The sequence below is a fragment of the Rhamphochromis longiceps genome, linkage group LG9 (assembly GCF_057381845.1).
Source record: "Rhamphochromis longiceps isolate RC_006_pf linkage group LG9, R_longiceps_female_GT1.1, whole genome shotgun sequence".
NCBI classification, from domain to species: domain Eukaryota; kingdom Metazoa; phylum Chordata; class Actinopteri; order Cichliformes; family Cichlidae; genus Rhamphochromis; species Rhamphochromis longiceps.
Window position 1 is genome coordinate 15,698,334 of NC_140565.1, and position 18,825 is coordinate 15,717,158.

General features: G+C 38.7%; 1 protein-coding gene across 1 annotated transcript in view; it reads left to right on the forward strand.

Annotated features, from left to right (window-relative positions):
- ctnnd2a (catenin (cadherin-associated protein), delta 2a) overlaps positions 1-18,825 on the forward strand; it is a 285,195-nt gene that overhangs the window by 177,904 nt on the left and 88,466 nt on the right. Inside the window, exon 13 of the mRNA XM_085418472.1 lies at positions 14,140-14,272. Coding sequence (XP_085274598.1) covers positions 14,140-14,272 — 133 coding nt within the window. The remainder of the gene's footprint in view (positions 1-14,139; positions 14,273-18,825) is intronic.

Below are 18,825 nucleotides of genomic sequence, written 5' to 3' on the forward strand. Positions count from 1 at the left end.
CACACATATGCACACAGAAACCAATATTAACAATATTATACTTAATCTAATATCTATTTGCCATGCTAATTAAAAGGTACTGACTCACTGGTATGTTGCCAAACACTTTCCAAGCATAAAGCAGAACTAACCGGACAAAGGAGTATTTAAAAAAACAAAGGAATTTTTTTGGTTTTAAGTCTAACCATAATTTATGAGAACACACTACAGTTATGACCTTAAACACAGTTTCTCCGCATCTATTAGTGCTTGGATGTCCAGTGGCGGATCTATGACAGGATTGTGATTTCTTCCTTCAGCTGATTGAATCTGAATCTGAGCGAGAAAGTGAATTAGTGGTATTTAAAACTCTTTTTTTTTTTTAACCAACAAAGTGCTTAAATAAAGGCAAATCAATCATTCTGCATCTGTGTTTGTTTTGCATAACACTGAGCTATACAGATAGAAAGATTATGTGAATTCAGCCAACACATATGCTACAGAGACATCAGATTGATGTGCTTTTGATTGGATTTTGACTGATTGAAAATTTGGGAAAGGGAACTAAAGAGGAAGAGAAGTTCAAAGAAATGCACGTGACAAAAATCAGAATAGCTGCTCTAGATAGCTTTAGGTGTTTTTCTCACTAGTTTCACTCCACTACAAAGACGTCCCTTTTAATTTGTCTTCTGTACGACAGGCCAGAGCTTGATGCTTCAAGTGTAGTCTATATTTCCATGTCCCACATGTTTTTAATTCAACCCCATGTGGCAGCAGACAGCTACAGCTTATAGATTTGGTGCTGTAAAGCTCAGTGTAGCACCTTTTCAGAGCCGATGTAATGCCCATAACCCCTTAAAAGTACCAGTGGGGCTGCTCAGTAACCACCGGAATGTGTGCAGCTGGATGCTTTTGAAAAAGCATCCATGCTCCATGAATCATCTCTTGTCAAATAAAGCAAAACATATTTGTTGATGACACATCACTGATAGTAGCCATTGTTAAGAACCCCCACAATAGTTATTTACTGGGAGGAAAAACTGTTCTATTTGCCCTATAAAAATAGGTGTTTGGCTATGCCATTATAATTTTTTTGTTTCTTTGTTTGTTTGTTTGTTTGTTTGTTTTCATTCAGGGAAATGCTCCTGTTCTCATCATAAACTTGCCTTCCTCGCTTTCGCTCTGCAGAGTCAGTTCTGTTTTTTTCACTAAGTTATGATAAAATAACACAGATTCATCCGAGGGCCTCCGACTGAATGCAGAAACTCATCTGTCATGCATCCATTACTCTCATCATCTCTCTCTCCATCACTCCATCACAGCTCTGCAGGTCTGATGGGCTGGGAGGTATAGACATCCATCCAGAACAAAGCACCAAGTGTTTTCTCCAGTTCTTTCAGTGTAAACACACAGTTGTTCTCCCTCCTGTTGTCCTTTGTGTCTATTAAAGTAGCAAATCACTTCTCTGTCCCTCTCCTTGTTCCTATCAATCTTTTCTCCTTCTTCTTTCCACTGCAGGGTAAAAAGTGATTCCTTAGACTCTACTTACCACGCTTACAATAGTTATATGCGCATGTTTGTGCTTCTGTGTGTGTGCATGCACTTTCATATTATAAACATTGGCTTTGCTATCAGACAGACAGATGCTCGATCATGACTCAAGTCCAATGCTAATCTTGGTAAAATGACGGCAATAAAAAGAAAGCACGGCGAATTAAGAAAAAGTTGCAAGGCACATCTTCATGAGTCATTTCACATGTTAGTGTTATCTTATCCCTCTTGAAGATGTGTGTGAGTATATTCTTGTGTTTTCATTACATCAATAAGTAACATGTGAATTCATGCGTGATAGTGTTTGCTTTTCCCAAGCGTACATTTTGTACCTTTTCTGTATCCCCCTGAATCACGTCACTGATTTTACAGTCTTGAAATGCCATTTGTCAAAAAAGCCTGAACCTTGCAGAATTGTATGTTTGTATATATGTCAGTCAATATTAGAAACAAATAAATGTAATCCAATCTATGTTCATTCTGTTGAAATAAATGCCATTGTAGGGTAAAGGACTATTTATTGAGGACTATTTATTGGTTCACTTACTGTGTACCTTTAATACTTGTAACAGTAACCAATAATGACCAAGTGTTCAGTCAGTCCAAAAACAAGATGGAAAAAAAAAAAGAAAATCAATGAGAAGGCAATATTTTGGCAATTTCAAATACAGGTTTTTGCCTCATTGTTTTATGTCAAACAAGCTGTCAGAGCTGTCAAGCTAGGTCGTTAATTCACACCTATCCCATCATGGGTTTTGCTTTCATGCCAGCAATCGTTTTGCAAGGACGGGTGAACTTGCAGAAAATAAAAGCTTTCTCACCAAATTATACCATTTCAGCAGATTCAGTCATCTGCATCATTGAAATGTTGCTCACTGAATATCATGAAGAAAATAAACCCCATACCTCAGATGAATGAGAGAGGTGGAAAATAAAATATCACTGCTGTCATCTATATTCCTCTATGGAAGGAGTCACACTTTCTATAGTTTTTGTGCATGCTGCTGTGAAATCTCGTGTTTTTTCTCTTTTATTTTATTGTATCTCTATAGCACCTTTCTGTGTGTTTATAGAACACACGACACACTTTGTGTTCAGTTGACCCAGAGTGAATAAAGCATCCACTCTGCCATATTGTTTGACCCCAGATATGTTGGAGCTTCAGCTCGGTGATGTTTCTATTGCTCAGCTCTGTTCCTTATTTCTCTCTTGCCTCCATCCCCATTTTATTTGAAGTGGATGACTGCTTTTAGCCTCACTTAATCCGTTTTTTGTGTGTATGTGTGTGAGAGAGAGAAAGTGAAGTCTTAAGGAGTTGTGTTGCTTTATGGTGCACAAACATACTAGGAAAATGTCAAAAATCTTTAAATGCAGACTCAATTTTGAGACATATTTCCTTTTTATCATCATTTCAGACATTGGTTATATCAGTTTTAGATGCAGAGTTCACAATAGTGAAATCATGTTTGTCATTGTCTGAATTATTTATTTTATCAATGTTTTAAACCATTTTACTCATATTTTTTTCATTTATGTCTTCTACTCCTATCCTAATGCTATCATTTCCACAGTCAGCCTCATTATCTGCCCGCTCGCTCTGTTGCTTTTAAGCCGCTTTTTTTTTTTTTTAGCAAATCCTGAAGTGATAGCACTCTGTGTTGCATTTTTGCTCCATTGAGATCTAATGAGAATAGCAGGTGGATAAACTAATCACTGGTTTATTAGTTTTTCTCTGCTGATTACACTCTTTCCCTCTCACACAAACACAAACGGGTTGCACACAAAACAGCACTGAAATATTAACATGCAAACACCCAAACTTATACAGTGCCCAAGGAGGATTTAGTCACCTTAGGGTGAACTGTAGGACAAGTAAAGAATTAACCAGTAATGCTGGGATAAGAGCTAAAATAAAATAAAATTTCACTTCTTTATATTTCTCATCAAATGATTTTTTTAAATAGTCCTGATCAATAGTTTTTCTTTGAACATTGGCTGCTTTTTCACTTATTTTAAGGCTAGTCCTCATATCTGAATATTTTCGGATGAACAAAAGCTCCAAAGCCGTGCGATGTCCTTCAAGAAGTCTAAACAACTATTCCTGAAGACTACTTAAAAGAAAATAAGAAATCTGGCAGACAAATAGTTCAGACTATACTGAATAATAAAGGCAGTTATACCAAATAAGACTTTCAAGCTTGTTAAAGTTGTACAAGCTTTGTTTTTGTTTTTTTTCTTATCAATTTCCATGCAAGTTTGCATTTGTTTCAATAAAGCTCTGCGCCTGTTTCCCATTTTCCAACCCAGCTTTCAGCATAGTTTTTGCATGTGACTATAATGATTGTGTGTAACTCAAAATTGTGCACAAACACTTCCGATATAGATAGAAGTCTGAAGCCACTGCAGCGCTTCAAATTTCCAATTTATATTTTATCATTCTCTAGGCTTTTAGTTCAGGTTTAACTTCCCCATCACAACCAACCCTCCCTATGATAGCAGAGAGTGTATTCAAAAACAGAGTGATAAGAGAAAGAAACATAAGATGTTTGAGTACTGAAGTAAATGTAGAGTGTGTTTGAAGGATGCACATGCTTGTGTGTTTCTGTAACTTAGAGAGAGTGCAGGGGGAAATTACAGACAGAAGAATTTGTTTGTGTGCGTGCATGTGTGTGTGCATGCGTGTGTGTACATCTGAGTGGATCTGCCAAGTCATCTCACTTGTTTAATGTCAGGGCAGGTCTCTGACCTCTACAGTAAGTGTCTGGTTGTGTAATGTGAATCTGGTAGTGGAAGAATGGATTTACACACCCACCTTTTTCTCTCTCACACACGCTTTCACAGAGCACAGTTGTGTATCATGACTTTAGAGGGCATTGCATTGAATCACATTCATATCCTGAAGACTTAGAGTAACTGTAACAATACCTAGTACCTGACTGACCTCACCCTACTGTGAATGTAACCTTAAACTGACTTTGAAATGCCCTCACCTTAAAATGTAATGATTTACATACTGTCAGCCCATTAATGTGACTGTGCAAACAACATTTTTATGTCTTACACACATGACAAAGATAGTTTCACAAGTAAATCAACACACATTTAAATGTTAATATTTTGTTTGACCTTATTGTGATAGCTACATGGCAAAATAATATTGGATAATTTGTGGCTGGTTAACACACATAGACATATGAACTGACACTGTGACACCTTCATTAGCGATAAGGTATGAAGGTACATTTGTTGGACATGGACACACACTCACACATCTGCACGGACGACCATCCTCATTAGCATCATGGCAAAAAAAAAATAGTCCACCCATCCTGTTTGTTATTCAGTGGCAAGAGCATGATTGCAAATCAGGAGGCAATTTTTCCAGCAGACTCTTGTTCGTCCACCAGCTTAATCCTGTGCCTACACTTTGAATCTCTGAGTATTGTGGATGGGGATTTGATTGGTCAATTTTGTTCACTTTTGGTTGTATCATGGCAGAAGCTGGAGTGGCAGTTCTCAGTGTTATCAGACATAATTGCAGTGCAGTCTGTTGACAGTTGGTCACTGATATCAACCCTTTCATCAAGCTGTAAAAAAAACAGAGAAAAAGAAAAACAACAACACAGTCTAAAGAAGGCTCGGTTTACTCACCTTAAATCGGGGTACTCAAACTAATCACACAGAAACTTTAATCAGCTTTAATGGGGTTTAATGATGATGTTCAGAGCAGTACACTGACCTTTGAAGAGGTGGAAGTGAATAGATAATTTTTCTGTAGAGCTTGGTAAATTAGTACAAATGGTGAAGAATGATATTGCAAATCAGCCATTGGATGAAAAACCCCCGCTAAAAGTAAAAATCAGTGATCATTTTTCATACATTTATTTATGTAAACACACACACACAGATACACTTAACATAGCACTATGTTACAATAATATACTGTTTATTAATGATGAATGTAGTCACTCTTGTATCACCATGTTGACTGGCACCATACTAGCTTTTTGAAACAATTTGCGATGAGTGAAATGTGTGAATCTGATGGTGGAATAATAAATATAAATAATAACAATAATAATAGGGAAATAATAACAATATAACAAATCGTAGCTTACCAGTTATAAGGTAAACCTCATAATTGTTTACATGACCTTACTGTAAACATACCCTGCTTTATGTCCCCTTTGACTGTAATTAGAAGCATAATTTAAAAAAAACACCAGATTTTGCTAAATAAGACTTTAAATATCGACTGAGACCAGTGACTTGTTTTTGTTTGTTTGCTCATAACCAAAGCAGGCATACTCTGCTGACCATTAGAAAAAAACAGATTTAACATGCTTCGTTTGTTCTAATCGACTTCCATCTTTTACATACAGTCTGTTGTTAGATTGTATATCACAGTACAACAATATCGTTATCCAATTGGAAAAGTGTCATGAGGGTATCAGATTAAGGCTGACTCCTGGTTCGGATACAGTACAATACACAGCTCAATCTTAATGAGCGTGGTGCGATACAGTGTAATGGTCTAGGTCACCTCAGCACCTACTGGCCCATTTAATGAATGTTTGACTGAGAGTATGTTTCACTGGTCTATTGTTTGGCTGTGTAAACATCCAGTAATTGCACCCTGCAACGGGGGAATAGTACCACCGGGCTGAAAATTACCGATCAGCAAATGCGGGATAATGGCCGTGTGAACATGTGTGTATTTTTTCCTCTTTGTAGTTATGAGGAAGCGTATATTTGTGTATTCAAAGACACACAATCATGCATGTGCTATCTGCAAGTGTGCACACTTGTGTGGTTATGTCTTGCGTGCATTGATGTTTGCGTGCGTGTGAACGCTCTCCTTTGTTCACTTACAGTGTGTGTATAATACGCTGTGCACGTGCATGAGTGCACGCCCTTTTCTGGGCGTGTAAATAAATGAACACCTGTCTGTCAGCCTAATGCCCTATTCGATTATGCCTCCGATTCTGTGTGTTCAGCTAATTGCAAGGACTTGTGCTGGCGTTTGTGTTTTCCTTACCCTGGCAAATCGCTCTGTGGCCCTGCACACTAATGTTCCCCTTCAACAACCTCACCCATGCAAACTTCACAAACACATATCTGTAAGCACACAGTCTCTCCCAGTTGACATTTTCTACATTTTAATTTTCAAGTGGCCATACTTATCCAGATCAAATTACAAAAAGAGAGCAAAGTGTAAAAACACTCTTGTAATCTGCTCTAAAAAAAACGACTTATTTAACCATGCAGCAGAAACATTTATTGGACAGCGATACACTGAAAGAACAAAGAAAATAACCAGCATTAACACCATCGTTCTTACTGTATCTGAATGCTCCTTGGATACAGTTCTTTTATATGAAGTATAGATGAAGCGCACCCGAAAATCGTTAAGGATTTTGATGACAATCTTGCTGTTCACCATACTTTAATTAATTACTGTAACATTACTTAGTCTCTACAGACTCTTAATCTTAATTTTTGCTATTTTAGTTTCATAAAAAACTTACAAAATAAAGTTATATTTGTGATTTGTTAGTTTCAAACTATACATTCATCACTAGCTGTTTTCCCATCATTATTTGTTTCTCTGTTCCATGCAAGGTGAGCTGGTCTCACTCAGCAATGCTCATTCTTCTTACTTAATTCTTTGCTCGGTCCTATTCAACCTCCTGAGCCCCAGACTCCCAGCTGGAAGATGCCATAGAGAAAGCATATTGATTTTTCTTGTCATCTGATGGTTGCTGCATGAAACAAAGAAAGGAAAAAAACCTCCAGACAGAGAGAAGGAGAGCGATACACAGGTGTGGCGGTATGTGGAGACAAAGGGAAGGAAAGGAGCTCGAGAAAAACCACACGTAGCTCCAACTGTAGAGATGAGCTGGAGAAAAGTAGTAATCTTTTCATTCTTATGTCCATACTTATTATTATCTGCATTGGATTTTCCTGCTCGTATTCATGGTCTCCTATTTTGTGCTCCTATCTCCATTTCTTCCTGTCTTTGTATGGAATTAATGGCTCACTTTTCTGTTTTCATGAATAGAGGTGAAATGTGATTACGAGAGCCATTTCCATTTGCCCATCAGTAACCGCGGAGCAGAAGGCAAGAAGTAGGGGGATGGTGACACACTATAAGGTGTTTTTATTGTAGCTGACTCACGGCAGATTTTTTTGCTTCTGTTTATTTCTGCATTGGCTTCATTTTAGGCTCAGTCAATCTATCTCTATCCATTCATTTGTCAGCTCAGCTGTTATGGGCTTCAACCTTTCTCTTCCCCCACCTTTCATTGATCCCATTTGCTGGAGCTGTGGCTTTTGTTTGGTTCTTCCAGGTCTACACAGAGAATTTTTTAGCAGGCGAGAAGAATGTGGGCAAAACACATTATATTGCCTAGAGCCATTAAAGGCCAGGGGAGAACACAAACGTTCTGATTCTGTAGAAAGTGCTGTGGTTTTAAAAGGTCCATGTCAACTGCTCCTAAGGCCACGTGGTCTTTTACAGTATGTTTTTTTATTGATTTTTATTGGCTAACTAGAAAATCCACACACTTACAGATATGAGTTTCATGTGATTACCTCAGGGCTGTCTCAATCGAGACAGAATTACTTTTGTGGAAATTTTGTACGATTGTATGTTACTTTGCACATGTTTGTACATGACATGTGATTCATATGTTGTTTCTTTTTTCAATTTCGGTTGTCGTGTATTCTAATAATAATGAACAACAAAGAAGAAATCAATTATGAGTTGGAGCATTTCAGGGATGTAATATATATTGATTCCTCATTTAAACTGAAGGGGAATAGGTGCATCCTAATGATCCTAATACGGGCATCTGATAGCGGGATAAAGCACAACGTATGCTGTTTGAAAGTTCCTGTTTCTGTTGGACGAGGACAAGGGCATCCCGAAACTTTCCCACGTATTTCTAGCTTACCTCTCGATATAGGGACGTTTCCAGGGTGACTCTACGTAAAGTCACACTCATTACGAATCGGGCCATATGCTCAGCCCAAGAGTCAGCACAGGTGCGTGGCAATCACCGATCATGCTGCATGCTGCTGGGAATAAGGAACAAAAAATGTCAGAACAAAAAGTGACACTTGAGGTTTGTTCACATTCAATTAACTCGTTAATGTTAAACAAACAAACAGAAAACTGACTTAGAACATGAAGTAGGGCATGAACCTGACTGCGTGCCATCTGAGCACCCTGGGAGAGCGTCTGAAGTCCACACTGTAGTAAAACAAAACCTGGTCAGTAAATGTAATCTGGACAACTTGATTTTTTGTTTGGCTGACACATTTTAGTTCAGTCATCTTAACTAGATCTAAATAAGCTGATGCAAGTATCTTGTAATATTATATAACTTGACCATGATGATTTAACCTACTGAGGTAAACATTATGTTGATATAAATATGTTTACAATACATACACCATAAATTATTGTCCCTGTTTATCAGTACCACCTTTTGCACATGAGGTGAATCTTCCTCCGTGGCTATGTACCAAAGAGAAACATAAATGTAACTTTGCAGCGTTCACATCAGCAGTGCTGGCTATTTTCTCTGGATAGCATCTTAATTAAGTTGCACTTAATTAAAGGAGCTGCCATTGAACTAAGAGCCACTGTTTGTGCATCTCTCACATGCAGCTTATTCGGGCATCTGTTTGTCTATCGAACTGCTGAAGTCTTTTTTTCTTTTTCTTTTTTATTTACCTTGGGTAGTACACTCTGTGCTGAGGAGCACTTTTTTTACACACACAGATTGATGCAAAATGCATAAAATAACACCTCTCTTAGTTCAGTTCTGGGGAAAATAATACTTACTCACACTTAAGTATCTACATTTTTTACCACTCTTTTAGGCTTTTGACAGCCATTGGCAGTCAACAGGAAAATATTAAAATGAAAAAGACAGGAAGAAGATAGTCTGGTCTACTAAAATGCTAAATAATTTGATCTTCAGTGTTGAAGAGAATATCATTTGCTCCCCAAACCAATAGCCAACCTTATTCAGGTCCTTCATAGTAACTGCTTTTTCTCTCTTCTCTCTCCTACACTACCCCTTCCCTCTGCCCTCCCTCTGTCTTAACACAGTGATGAAGATTGATGTTCAGGTCCTAATTAGCATCTGCTTTAGTATGCACACTGCCAGTTTGTCCATTCCTGACCCTCGAATCAGTTAACAGACATGACAGGGCTTGTCCAATCAGATTAAGGCCAGAGGGACAGACTTCCTGTGTGGAGCTGTCACTCTAGATGCACTGTGGGCACCGCTGATGGATGTGATCTGGACTAGGAGACCCAAATCATTTCAAAATTGTGTAAAACATCATGCATTGTATTAGGTTGTGCAGACAGATGAATAAGATTAACTACAACACCACGACAGTGTGCTGTAAACGCCCTCAAATGGGATAGAAGTGGTAATAAATGAAAGTGACATGATGTGACAGCTTGTTGATCTTAAACCATAAACATTTTAGTCCTGGTTGAATTTGCAACACTTTTGAAAACAGGTGTCAGGCTCTGAATGTGTTTCAATATTGCAACCGTCAATTTGTGGATCTCTTTGCATTACTTAACTTCTCCAACTCATTTATTTCCCCTCATATAGCATCAGCCAATCAGTGTGAAATTCAACATTGTCAAGCATATTGTGTTATAGTGTGTGTCTGTGTCTGTGTGTGTGTGTGTGTGTGTGTGTGTGTGTGTGTGTGTGTGTGTGTGTGTGTGTGTGTGTGTGTGTGTGTGTGTGTGTGTGTGAATACTGTCTATCAATGGCCATGATGGGATTTCAGACTGAAGTTCAACTGTCTCATGAGACCTAGACATGAAAAGAGAGAGAGATGAAGAGAGGTTTAAAAAAAAAGAAAGAAATCCTTTGATAGTCCTTGTATTTTCATATGTTGTACTCTTCTATCACACTTTGCCTCCCTCAAATGTATGTGCGTGTGTGTGTGTGTGCATGTTCGTGTATGTGTGTGTGCATCAAAGCCCTACCATCACACAGCAGTCTTTTCCTTTGTCCCAGTTATATCACTCTGTCTCTGCCTCCGCCCTTCCTTCCCTTGCCACCTGCCTTTTTCACAGTCATGTCATACTGCTCTCCTGCCATACCTAGTGATTCCATTGAAAATATTTCACTGCAACACACCCCCGCATGCCTCAAGAAATGGCAAAGTAACCTCTCTAACCAGGAACATGAAACTCTGTGCTGCAGCATTGACACCTAATTTATTCCCCTACCCACTGGTGTGTCATATCAAAAACACACAGCCTGGGTATAAAAGAGCAAAGTCCACAAATTGTTCTGTGTGGCATTTATTACCACACAAAGCAAAAAAATAATAAAAATGTAACATAAAGAATATGGCACATAAGTGGCAACATATCGTGGTGCAGATTCCTTAAAAGCTGTGTGGGTATTTAACCTTCCTGCCTTCTTGGGACCTTTTTGTGCCACTGCTATGTGTTAAATGGCTGCCATTTCCACTGTGTTCAGTGGAATATAACCAAACTTGCCACAGGATAGTTTTTACCTGTCAATGTTAATATTCCAGTGTGAATTCCTTAAATCAGCCTAAAATGGCTGAGCAGCAGAAATCCCCACACCCATCACCCTGGGGACCATTTTCTGCCCATTGACTTCCATTATAAACGCTATTTTTCAACCCCAAATTATCATCATATGATTTTATTTTTTCTTCTTTTCTTGGATGTCAATGAAGACTCAGGGCCTTGAAGTTTTAATTTTTAAATTGCAAAAAAATGCAAAAAAAATAATGGCAGGTCAAAATGTATGCTGGTGCCAATCTTTGGTCCATCTAAAGGCCTACTTATAATGACAATCACATATTACTTCAACTGGTTTTTTGTGGAAATATTTAGTTTCGTTTTTTGGTTTTTGGGGCTTATAACACAGGGCGCTCATGTAATAACACTGGGATTTGAAGGGTTAAAACAACGAAAATATAATTAAAACTTTACATGAATATTTCAGGGAGAAGTAGTTTTACAAGGTTGGCTAATTTAAAGTGGAATAAAATATGGATATATGGTCTTTTTATGGCGTGGCTGAGAATGGTCCCTAGGGTGATGGGTGTGAGTTTTTTAAAGGATGGCAGGAGGGTTAATGTGGCTTTTGCAGTTATGTTGGTACCGCGTCTTTGATCCGTTTTTACTTTTCCAGGCTGCTGTTTCCATCCTGCTGTTTCACATCATTGGCACGTTGCCTTGTGGTGCATCTACCAGGGCTATGGCTCTCATTAGCACCTGTGTTGACATGACTGGCATCTCATCTGTTGTTTTCCTCTTTCTCCATCTTTTTTCTTTTTTCCTATTTTTCCTTTCCTGTCAGCTTCCTCTCGCTTGTTGTACTCAAAGTTGCCCCCAAATGCTCAGTGTTTCCCCCCCTAACTTTCACTCCTTATCCTCCCTCGCGGTTTCGCTTCTCTATCCTTCTCCCTTCTGCTCTGTTCCTCTCACTGTCTCTCCCTACCAGGGGTTTTTAATTAATGGTCGAGCCATGATGCTTATCTTATCAGCAGATCACTCTGCTTTCTATTAACTACACTGACAGAACTGGGAGGCTGTAGGGGGATGGATGACACACACTCTCATACACATACAGTGACATAGCATATAGTCAGATACATATATATGGCGTCAGTACACAGAAGTATAGACACAAAAGAATATATATGCACCTGCCATTACACTCATGCACACAAACAGACATGGAAGCAACAAGGGCCTCATAAACACACATCATGATGCTATCTTAATCTTGCCACACACCCTTACACACATAAACAAACTGCCCTGATGGTATCTCACTGTGTGATTTAAGGAACGTTGTTTGGGGGTCTCTCCTCCTAAATCCCCTAAATGCCTTGGGAATCCCTCCCTCTTCCTCCTTCTCTCTATCTGTCCTCTACCTCCCTCCTTCAGTCCTGCTTTCCAGCTGAATGAACACTTATCATTCGGCAGATAAACAGCCGTCCATGCTGGAGCTTGCTTTATCTTTGAGAGCCATGTTTACTCCCTGTGAATGCTCTGCTTTCCACAGATGTTTCATAGAGTGCATTCACTTGATCCGACAGAGATGAGCGCTGTGTCGAGGCTTCATTTTCTGCAGCAAAAACTATGGATGCACACACAATCTTCTACCCTATCAGGTTTAACTCCCCAGGCAGGTCAATTGTCCCATATTTACCACATTTTCATGTTTGGGTCGGCTGAGCTAGGAGGCACAATAAATCAGCAGTTTGCACGATAGCTTGATGGGGATTACGGTGAGACACAGTTTGCCACAGAACAGTAAGCATGAAGCCAGAAACAACAAAATCAATCCTCAAACATTATGATCGATGGGAGCCGCAAAATTTCAACATAGGTTTTCGTCAGATCACATTGAGAGTTGGCAGTTTTCTGAAAGCACAGAGAGAAAGAAGCAACAGAGAAACAGTTTACAAAGTGATTATTGGAGAAAACATTACGGTGGATTGAGGCGGCACATGCTCGTGCACGAGTGTAGACATATCCAGTCGCCCACACTTTCACGCACACTCATAATTTCCTCATTTGGGGGGCCATAGCAAAACAATTATCAGAGGGGGATAATACAATAAAGGAGACCATTTCCTGTGTATTACGGAGGGACAAAACATTTATTTCACTTTGTCTAGTGTGTTCATGAGAGTATAAACTTCCAGTGGTGGAAAGTATAGGAAATAACTGAAACTGCAGACAGCAAGCAGGCAGCAGAAATGCTGTCCTGTGCAGTTAGCAACACTTTTTGATTCCTTTTATAAGCTTTCTAAAAATTTCTCTGCATGCATCGCTTCATGCTTCTGCCGAAATCCTCTTTATTTGTATTAACTCGTATTTTGTCGCATCCATACAAATGTACAAATAAGCTGTTGCCCTTCAGCTTGACCTTCAAAATGATAATCCCTAGCATCTTCACATTTGCTGGTTACCTCTCAAAAAATTGTCACACATGGTTGCTATGACAATGCTCCAAATCATCCATCTGAAATAACTCAAAAGGTTTCAAAGATTTACTGTTATTCTAAGGAAATCCAGCTTGTCTTTTATTACGCTAAAATGCTAATACCATTTGTGGTTGATTTTGATCCATTTATTAAAGTTTTCATGATTGCCACGTGCTTAGCTTTGTGGCCTTATCTTTACTTTCTCTCATTTCCTGCACTTGTGTTGGATGAAAATGACGATATTTCAGCAAATTAGGCATTCAGCAGGTGATCTGTGTCATTTTTGTTCCACTGTGTTGCTTAGTTTCTAAAGCCTTCTCCCATTAGAAGTGAGTTTTCTTGTACTGAAAACAGAGCAGAGTGGATTTTGACATTTAAATCTCTCTTTCATTCATGCTCTGCCTTTGGATCCATCTGACTTTCTCTTTATATCCCGCATTAACGTTGACATGCATGGTTGAATATCTGTGGCTGAAAAAAAGTCTCTGATTTTATTGAACTACTTTTAGGTAATATTTTCATTTCAGTGAGAAACTTTGTTAACCTGCTGAAGGAATAAAAGTGTCTCTGTATGTCATTCTGCAGAGAGTTTGGGTGGAGAGATCCAGAGTTGCCAGAGGTGATCCAGATGTTACAGCACCAGTTCCCATCGGTGCAGTCCAATGCTGCAGCCTACCTACAGCATCTCTGTTTTGGAGACAACAAGATCAAAGCTGAGGTTTGTGTATACGTGTGCGTACATGTATGTCCTTGTCTGTGTCTATCAGTGTGTTGCGCAGGTTTAGTATCATGTGAGAATTTGATTAAAATCAGTGTTGCAAAGAAGGGAATGATTGTAACTTTTATAATGAAAGCCATCAAAATATGTGTTTGAAAAAACAGGTGAATAATTTGTGACTAGAAGATGCTGTCAAACCTATTCAGAGGAATGCTTTTGAGAAATAATGCAATAGCTAACCAGTTTCACACTGATGTTCTGCTTGATAAAGCTTGCCACAATCACCATTCTTAAGATGTGCATTCTACTGACTTGTATTTATTGAGGTAATGAAGCTCAATTAGTCCCGAAGCAGCAGGTTTGCCTCTCAAAACTAATTTTGCGGTGAAGCCCCTTTGAAACACTCTAATAAACCCTTTAATAAAGCTAGTGGCAATCTAAAACAGTGGCATTGGCACATGCAGATGCATTCAAATCTGCATCTCTTCCTTCAACAGACACAAATTCACACACCCCTCCACAGTCTACAGTACCTCTGAATCAATTTACAAGTACACGCGGTTGAGAACATTGACATTTTTTTTCTATATGAAATTAATTTCAGTGGAAGCAGTCAATAGCTGCAACTGCAGCCTAATGAAAAGTGATCCCATATAACTGTAATGCTCATTCATGCACAGATGTAAAGTGATGTGTGTCAGCACAATGTGTGCACATATGCAAATAGACATAACACAATACAAAACAGAAAAATTAATATTAACCTTCTGCAAATCAAAGGCAATTAAACATGTAAACATGCACGCGGCTAATTTTCATTCACATCGACCCACTTACCCACCCACACAAAGACACACGCAGGGATACAGAAATGCAATTACACTTCCATACAAAAACATCACACTTGATTCCTCTCCCTTCCCCTCACCCATGCAGCTCTGAAAGAAACCTAAGTGCTCGTGTCTTTTATAATGGATCCAATTATGCCTGAATAGAGGTGTCCAACAATGGTGAAAAAACATTGCGTTGACAGCGAAATCTTTGGCCTGGCTTCATCAAGTCTGTTTCATTGTCATGCTTTGGGTCCCAGGCGTGGCTAAACACTGTTTACACAAAAAGAGAATTCAGCCTGTACTTTGGATCACATCAAACAAAAACACACTTATATTCTCTGCAAACACGAGATACATTTCCACTTTTCCACATGTGCACAATGCACATGACAGCAATGCAGTGTGTGAAATATGATGCAATAAGAAACACAGTGAGATGTGCCTTAAGCTGTATTTCTTAAATAGTCTTTAATGAAAAACAAAGTTGATTGACGATCACTAAGCCAGATATGGGACATTAATTTGGTTAAAGATCCATTTGCTATATTGAAGCCAAATAGTGTAGTGTTTTTGTACACATACACACATGCACACACACACACACACACACACAAACACACACGCATGTACACACGCACACACATATAGATATAGATAGAAAGACAGAGATATAGATAGATATAATATGATATCATGCAGGACTATGGATGAGTAGATGACCGGCATCCACACTGATCAAGAAACACCTGGTAGCTCAATGTTATAACATCAGTAGAGGACAGCTAGCTACCATTAAAGCTGGAGATCCAGAGTCTACAGTACAATGGGAAGAATAGTGAGCTGTATGAACATAATAAGCCAACTCTGATAGAAGAGAGCAGTGTAACTGAACCTGATAATACCTGCAGTAACAGAGGAAACTACTGATTGTGGCCAGACTCAAGTTAGCCACCAAACCAAGGGCACAACTCCCCCAGTTCACTGACAAAGTCCTATCAGAGGAGATTATTGCAGATGTGACCACTGCTCTGCTCACCATCCACACTACTCGTATCACAGAGCTATTAGATACCCCTGCCTCAGTAATCCTAGAAGGACTTGGGTATATGATCAAGAATGCGTGTAGAGAAAGCTCTTTGTGGAGAAGAAGGCTGGAATTTAAAATCAGAAAAGCTCAAAGGATATTAGTTGGTTAAGTGAAGTGTAGAAAGGCATCATGAGAAAAGTATAAGATGAGGCTCTGGAAACTGCCAAACGAATGTTACAGCTCTGGCTGAAGAGATACCACCAGAGACGCAGGAGGAAAAATATGAGTGGCCTTTTTCAAGGATGCTACCAGGATGTACTCTTAGTTGCAAGAGAATAATAGGAAAGACTAGGATAACAACTAGGACAGACCTACCAGAGCTGAAGATGTTCTCCCAGAAGAATATCTGGGAGAAAAAGGTGCACATAACACCAGCACCTAGAGCAAGAGCCAGTCAGCATCACAAAGGCAGACGTTCCTCAATGAGTTGTTGTTGGAGGAATGAAGAGCTGGACGGCACCAGGACTTAGCACGATCTACACCTGGTGGATGAAAAAGAAGAACACCACTCCATAAACGCGTGGCAGTACAAATTGAAGTAGTGGGACTACTAACAGCAGGTACTCATCTGGACTGGAATTATAGCAACACACACGAATCACATGAGGCACACGAGTTAATACATGAGCACAGCCTAGGGCGTAGTAGGGCATTGTAAATTACACCAAAGCACCAGCTCCTGGATAACACAGCACTACACTAGGACTGTAAGACCAGATAGACCAGCCTCAGCTTTGACTACAAGAAAGACTACAGCTCAATGCCACACACATAGAGACTGGAATGTTTGGCACCGTACAAAGCTAATAGCACACTAATAATGTTAGTCAGGAACTGGGACTGTGGGAGACCACTGGAGACCAAGTCCAAGGGAATTGCATAAGTCACTATCAAGAGGTGATGCACTGCCCCTACTCTTCATCACCCTCTCATGATCCACAACACGTAAAATCACTATATTAGTTTGTTTGGGGTTTTTTTGGTCAGCTGTCCTTTAAAGGTCCGCTTTTTCTAACATTTGACCACTTTAAGACATGCTACTTGTAATGTGTGTTGCCATTATGTGTATTTCAAGTTTCGATCCAAATCGTTTTTTAAACCATACCTTTGTACCTCTGGGTTTGAGCTTGATTTCAGTAAACTACACCCATATTGATACAGACCTGAATGAGACTCTGTTAATTACTTAAGTACAGCCAAAATCTCAGTACAGTTTTTGTTTGTAACTTATGTGAATGCAAATTTTGTCAGATAACACTGAAATTGCAGGAATCGAGATTTCAGTTCAGAGTAACTGCTTGGTAAATATGTTGAGTATGTTAATTTTTTTCCCCTGTATGTTCTGTTGTCTGACAACAGGGACATGACAATATGTACATGCAAAGACTGTTTGGAGTTAAAGATGTTTGTTTATAGTGAATTCGGTTGTAATAAAATATAAGACGAGCGTAGAGAGTCAGAGAGAAGCAAACGGTTAAGTCTTAAAGTTTCTAAGTTCATAGTTAGCTTTTAGCATTACATTTTTTCCAGAGCTGATTACATTAGTGCCTTTAAAGAATAGCAAGATTGTATTAGTATTTCATCAAGTTTTTAGTTCAGGAGAACATAAAAGTATTAGTTTGGTTAGTTCAAGGTTTTTTTCCGCATCACCATACAGCCATTATTTGATATTTTACCAGAGCCATTACGTTTGTCGCATTCAACCTACCAGGCTCCACTTACAAACACACACACAGACACAAAGTTTACCTTGGAGAAACTGGGATTTGCTGGGTGCCTCTGGTGTTTAACATATTAGTCTGATTCAAAAATAACGTGTTAAAATACCAGTCACACACACAAAATAAACTCATGAGGCAGAAAGCGGTCCTCTGCCAGCTAAAATTACCTTTTAGAGTTCAGTGGCTTTAACCAGAACAACAGTCGTCCTTGTCAAAGAAGCTCTGTGAGCTTTAAAAATGCTTTAAATACAAACTAATTGGGAATTTTGTTGTTGTTGTTACGAGATGTTTTGCTGCTGAACCTCCAGAGCAGTATTTTCAACATCCATATTAGCAGCATACTATGGTATGGTCAGGTAACTATGGACAACTTTTAGCTCAACTCATATTGGTTACATAATGTTTTACATAGAAACAGAGGAAAATTCTTACTTCCTCCAGGTTTTCATAACTCATATTTTTTTTCCTTTCATCTCATAATATTATAAAAACTAATTTTCATGATAAATCAATTCATTTCAATCAAAGGTAAATATAAAATAAATGATCATAACTGTCACTGCTTCATAATTACTATTAGTATCATTATGATTAGCTTGGATGTTTAATAACATTTTCTTTTGTTGTCAGTTATGTATCTTTTCTCATCTTCAGAGTTGTAAGAAAGTGACTTTTTTCTTTCATTTTAAACAAGCGAGAGTTTAAAATGTCTGTATGACTATCTTTGCTTTATTACAAAGGCTTCCAAACACATGAAGTGGCATTAAATTGTCAATTGTATTCTCTCCTGCTTATCAGCAGACAAAAAGAAAAATGTGTTATTAACGCTTTGAAGCAAAGACAAAGACCAGCAGGGGCGCACGTTGATTAGCATTACTTCAATCCAGTTACACACATGGGCTTTTTTTATGA